We start from the raw sequence: 5,668 nt of genomic DNA on the forward strand, positions 1-5,668 counted from the left end.
AGTAATCTAAATGAGGAAAGAGTTGTTTTCTTGGGAATTATGAAAATTAATAACAGTATTTGATTTTTCATACAGTCTCCAACCTACATACTAGGGCTCCAGATTTTACCCGCCTTGTATGCAAATTACCTAGTAAAAAATTCGCGCCACGGCACAGTTCATGAAAGACACTGCGTTTTAATTCCGTAAAATACCTCAGCAACACATCATGCTGTAATGTTTTATCAGTCAAAACATATACCGAACATTTAAAAAATATTTATAACGATTTTCAGTTATGAATGTAGCCTGCCGTTTTTGCTGAGGATTTATTTCTCTGTTCACCTTGCGGGAAAGTTTTTATGCAGCTGCCAGGACTTTGTCGTGGCGCGGGAAATGAACAACTAGTCCTCTGGTCGGCAGGCTGTAGGAGTTGCATTGTTCAGTTTTCTGCAGAGTTGCTTGAACGTTGTTTTTGTTTCGGTGTGTAGCAAGAAAAATGCGATCCACCCGCTCCAAGGTAAGAAAAACAGCAAAATAAACCTCATTCGTTTGATTAGGCAATTATATCTTGTTAATTTAGTCTATTATATTCCATTATCCAATATATATTCACATTGTATTCATAGTTATATCCTAGTCTCTGCTGCTGCAGTGATTCAAGTTTTATCTAATTAATTCTAAATGTACAGAGTCAAATACATTTACAAGCAGTTGAGATTGTTTAGCTTTCAAAACTTTGCCTCAAACTAAGCAAGTTTATAAAATGCATTTCCGCCATCCCTACTTCGGGTTAAAGACCCCGAAGTAGGGATGGCGGAAATGTCCAAAAAGTCCAAAGTCCAACCTAAATTAAAAGGCATATTTTTTTGTTGCAGCAATGCAGACCTGATAATGAAATGTTGTGCCAACACTAGTAACTTATAAGTTGAGTGTCTCTGGGTGGGTTTAATATGGGTGTGTCCCGTAAACCATTTCAGGCTAACTTTGGCACTATAGTATTATTTGACCGTTCTAAACTTACCTGTCCTCTCCCTAGACGCTGGCAGCCCAGGCTCCATCCACCAGGATGAGTTTGAGGAGCTTCCGCAGTGTCCCGCTGGTTCCCATGGAGACCTCCTCTTCCTCTGATGATAGCTGCGACAGCTTCGGTTCTGATGGAGGCTTTGCAAATACGGTAACAACGCAATACCGACTCATCGTGATTATAGTCCTGTTGAATGGCGGTGACTTGTGTGCATAACTAATGGTTATATCTGTCTGTATTCTAGAGGAGCAGCTTGAGACAAGCAAAGAGGATGGGAGGGAAACCAAAGGTATTTGAGGCCACTTCAGAGGAGGATACATGCAGTGGGTTTGAGGACAATATGATCAACAGCCAGATGAGTGCTATGGTGAGTTTCTGGGGGAAAAATTGTGCTGGTTAGTTGCAACATATTTCAGAACTTCATCAAGCACCACGCAAGTTTCTTCTAACAGTAAAATGTCTTGTTTCAGAAAGTGGACTCTGAACCTCCCAGACGTGGCCGCCGATCCCAAGCTTTTAAGGTCGCCATGACGTTCCCCACCAGGAAGACCGGCAAGAAGAGGCCTGCATCCGAACCCCTCACTCAGCCCAAAGTGGCAGAGTGCGACTCTGAGGAGGACAACTTCATGAGCAAGAGGGCGCTGAATATCAAGGAGAACAAAGCAATGGTACAACTCCATGCATTCGTTTTGACATTAATTTGACAATTTTATATTGATACCATCTGGGACTATGAACTGAGTTTTGGTCACAATTGCCTGAATTTGTTCTTGTGTGTTTCTTTTAGCTAGCAAAGCTGATGTCAGAGCTGAACAAAGTACCTGGCCTCTTCCCAAGACGGATGGCAATGTCAGCATCCACTACGGTAATGAAACCTGAAGATGACTCTTTCTACTTGTTGTGTAGTACCACACTTGAACATAGGACAGATTTTAGTGGTGCTCTATTTTGATGAGTGTGTTTTGAACCTCTTCAGCCTCGCCGCGCACCCCGGCAGTCCATGGGAACCCCAGGAGCCCGCAGGAGGAACCCGGCACGCACCTCTCGACCCCACACACGGTCCCGCACCCTGGTGGACGGGCCCCCCAGCCCCACTCCAGAGGAGGATCCTGAGGACAAGTTCAGCCTGGTGCGCAAGAGCCGCTACTATGAGGAGGTGGATGAGCCGGTAGGTTAAACCAGGAGCGGTCCGTCTACACCTCTGTCTTGTATGTTGCACTGCATTCACTTAATATCCAGGCATTAATCAAATGCTAATTAACTGCCTATATTCCAGGCACAGCCCCGTCGCCGCTCCTATAACGGCGCCATGGCCATACCTCATGTAGTGCGTCCTGTGGAGGAGATCACAGAGGCAGAGCTGGACCGCATCTGCAACAACGTGAGGGAGAAGGTCTACAACAGCTCCACTGTAGGTCCCGCATACACATTCATAAAGCAAAGATTTATGAGTCTTTAGAAGCCAAGTTTTGATTGCATTGCTCTTTGGTTTAAGGCGACACCTTTTCTTTCTGACAGGGATCCACGTGCCACCAGTGCCGTCAGAAAACGACCGACACCAAAACCAACTGTCGTAATCCTGAGTGCCAGGGGGTGAGGGGTCAGTTCTGTGGCCCGTGTCTCCGTAACCGCTACGGAGAGGAGGTCCGGGATGCTCTGCTGGATCCGGTGAGTACTGAGACGTTATGGAATGGAATCATAATTTGACCGTTGGCGTCTTCGGGTGAGTCTGATTTTTATCTTTTGATCTTTGATCTTGTCCCTTGCAGGAGTGGCTGTGCCCGCCATGCAGAGGGATCTGCAACTGCAGCTTCTGTCGAGCCCGAGAGGGCCGCTGTGCCACGGGAGTGCTGGTCTACCTGGCTAAATACCACGGCTATGATAATGTGCACGCCTACCTGAAGAGGTAATTCTGAAGCAGTGTAAGCTTTGAGATTTGTCCTTTTTTAGTGTGAAGTGTCCGTTTTTTAACATTGGGTTTCTCTGCTCTGCAGTTTGAAGAAGGAGCTGGAGGAGAGCAGCCAGTAAATTCTGGAAGATGGAGCCCCTGTTGATTCTGGACCTGACTGACATGCTCTCTGTGACCGTATTTACATGCACACAGTGTAATTATTGCCTTAGTTTTATGAGAATAATAACACAATGCTCTGTTAATGTTCCCGTTCATGCGATTGTACGTACTTTGAGCATTGATTGACATCTGGAGGAGGCACACACGCATTCAATCACTTCCCTCCTGCCCATAGCTCGCATTTCCTGCAATTTATTGGCGCTGAGCCTCTCCATAAAGATCTGGTTCTGGTTCTTTATAAACAAAGCTGGAGGAGAAAAGGAAACAACCCGAGCTATTTTAGGGAAATGTCACAACTTGTGAAAACTCCAATGGTTGAGCAAACTGATAAGGTGCTCGCATGTCCAAACGACCCTCAGTGATGCAGCTAATATCATGGCCCCCAGTGACCTTTGGTCAAAGCAACATTTTGCATTATCTCAAGACTTAAATATTGCTGGGGCGCCCCGGTGGCTCACTGAGTAGAGCGCGTACCGTAAGGCTCAGTCCTTCCCGCAGCGACCCGGGTTTGAATCCGACCTGCGGTCCTTTGCTGCATGTCCTCCCCTCTCTCTCTCTCTCTCTCTCTCTCTCATACCTTCCTGTCTCTCTCTAACTATCACCCTGTCAAATAAAATGGCATGAAAATGCCAAAAAATAAAAATCTTAGAAAAGACTTAAATATTGCTGTACATGTAAACAAACGCTCTTTTGTTTTAAATTCCTAAGTCATACTTGCTGCCCTATTACAAGCTTTTTTTCAATTGTTATGAGATCTGAACACATAAGATCAGTTGTTATATATTACATTGTTTTAAATGTATGAAGTTTATGCAGCCCAAATGATTATAAATTGGCCTCCAAGGGAACCATCTCTTTTTTAAACTGCAAATTTGATTATGCTTGTGTTTTTACAAGTTGTTTTAACCTTTACTTTCATGGTTCTGAAGAATGGAAACGATCAAATGTTATGTTGCTGACATGATCAAAACCTGCTGTCTTTTCTGTAAAAACGGTTCTTGTGCGACTGTTGGATAATCTGCTGTTCCCACTGTGGTGGTGCAGGTGGAAAGGGCAGAGAGACTGGGGTCCATTGCCTTCCACTACTAAACCAAGAGGAACTGTGTGATATACTACAGTGCCTAGTTAAATATCCTTCATTAGATAACTGTCACTAATGGTGTGGAAACAATTAGCACACTCTAATGGGAATCTCATACCTGTAAATCATTTTATCCTGTTAAAGCACATTCTCGCTCTGCTTCCAGTCTTTTTCTCTCATTTTCTGGCGATGCCTTGCAGTGTAAGTAGGAATGGTTTAAGGTTCCACTGAAGTGGCGATAGAGTTATGGCCAGCGTTTTCTGTTCAAAAGTGTGATAATCCACAGGAAATGACTTGGAGTTAACCTTGGGTCGTCCATAGCCTTCCAAATGTACTTCATTTGACCTGCACCATTTCCAGTATATGCTCTGATTACTTGACACCTTTTCAAAATTACACTTGATTTTATTTCTAACTGTGATGGGTTTTTTTTTTTTCTACTGAGTTTCTCTTTCAAAAGTCATGACAGGTGTAGGTTATCTGAGCGTACGGTTTGTTTTTGTTAGTCTGCGCTGTAGTACTACCTGGAAGAGTAATACTGAACTGTTGTGAGGCATATCCATTATGTTAATGCTTATTCTGCGCTCATTGGGTCTGCTGAAGATCTTTCATTAAAGCATTTATTCCTGCAGAACCTTGTTATCGATTTTGTTTGACCAGTCTGTACCTAGTACAGTGCTTGTTTGTGATTATTGATACTGAAAGATGGAGAAAAAATCCTGAATACCGGTGGTGACTGAAAATCTCCAGGATTGTTAATGATTTACGTTGATTTCTCCTGAATTTCCATGGAATATGCATGCTGAAGAGGGAAAATGTTGCACTAAAGTGAATTATTGCTTTAGTATTTGGATTAAGGCTTGTCCCTGACCAAGAACATGTAGTCAACTGATTGAATTGTCAATTACTAATAAGATTGTCAACTAATCAAATAGTTCTCTCAATTTACAAATCCATAAAATTGCTTTCTGTCATTATTTTCCCCTTATCATACCTAATGATTTGAGATCTAGTATGCATCAATAATATAAACATAAGGATGGTTGTTGATGCCCAACATCCTTATAAATTCCCAGGGAATATTTCACCCAGCATAAAAAAAAAAAAAAGGTCAGTTGACTAAGACCCCAACAACTGATTGGTCTTCTAAGAGTGGGTATGACTCAGTTTTTCCAAGCTCTTCTCAATAGAGATGTATATATGTTACATTGTGTTTAGCTCCTCATCATCCTATTTTCCAAGGCTACATCTGTATAAATATAAATTCCATTTTTACAAGGATTTTTCCCCCTTTTCTCCCTCCAAAAGCAACATTTCAAAAACTATTATTAGTATAATAAAGATGCACTTGAAAATACTGGTACTGTATTAAATACCAATGATCATCCACTTTGGGGTGATGAATATTTAGGGAAATAATTGTTTACGACGCTCAAGCATTGAGCTGATCTGGTAATCAGGCTATGAAATACAATATTTATTCATTAGAGCAGATTTAATGAGGCCTTGC

The 5,668-nt window shown here is 42.5% G+C and overlaps 1 protein-coding gene across 1 annotated transcript; it reads left to right on the forward strand.

The window, feature by feature from the left end:
- The first annotated feature begins 424 nt into the window (after positions 1-424).
- On the forward strand, positions 425-3,510 carry cdca7a (cell division cycle associated 7a). The gene is made up of 10 exons (XM_071917948.2): positions 425-499; positions 1,019-1,156; positions 1,251-1,373; positions 1,477-1,674; positions 1,794-1,871; positions 1,983-2,174; positions 2,283-2,417; positions 2,525-2,674; positions 2,776-2,912; positions 3,001-3,510. Exons 1-10 carry the CDS (start codon positions 479-481, stop codon positions 3,032-3,034), a joined length of 1,206 nt encoding a protein of 401 aa, XP_071774049.1. The 5' UTR covers positions 425-478; the 3' UTR covers positions 3,035-3,510.
- Positions 3,511-5,668: the final 2,158 nt, after the last annotated feature.

The sequence above is a fragment of the Centroberyx gerrardi genome, chromosome 10 (genome assembly GCF_048128805.1).
Source record: "Centroberyx gerrardi isolate f3 chromosome 10, fCenGer3.hap1.cur.20231027, whole genome shotgun sequence".
Classification (NCBI taxonomy): domain Eukaryota; kingdom Metazoa; phylum Chordata; class Actinopteri; order Beryciformes; family Berycidae; genus Centroberyx; species Centroberyx gerrardi.

What these genes read in the sequence shown, in the direction of transcription:
- cdca7a (XM_071917948.2), top strand. Translation starts at nt 479, where the DNA reads ATGCGATCCACCCGCTCCAAG. An exon ending in TGCGATCCACCCGCTCCAAG is followed by an intron (nt 500 to 1,018) that starts GTAAGAAAAACA and finishes TCCTCTCCCTAG; the next exon opens with ACGCTGGCAGCCCAGGCTCC. An exon ending in ACAGCCAGATGAGTGCTATG is followed by an intron (nt 1,374 to 1,476) that starts GTGAGTTTCTGG and finishes GTCTTGTTTCAG; the next exon opens with AAAGTGGACTCTGAACCTCC.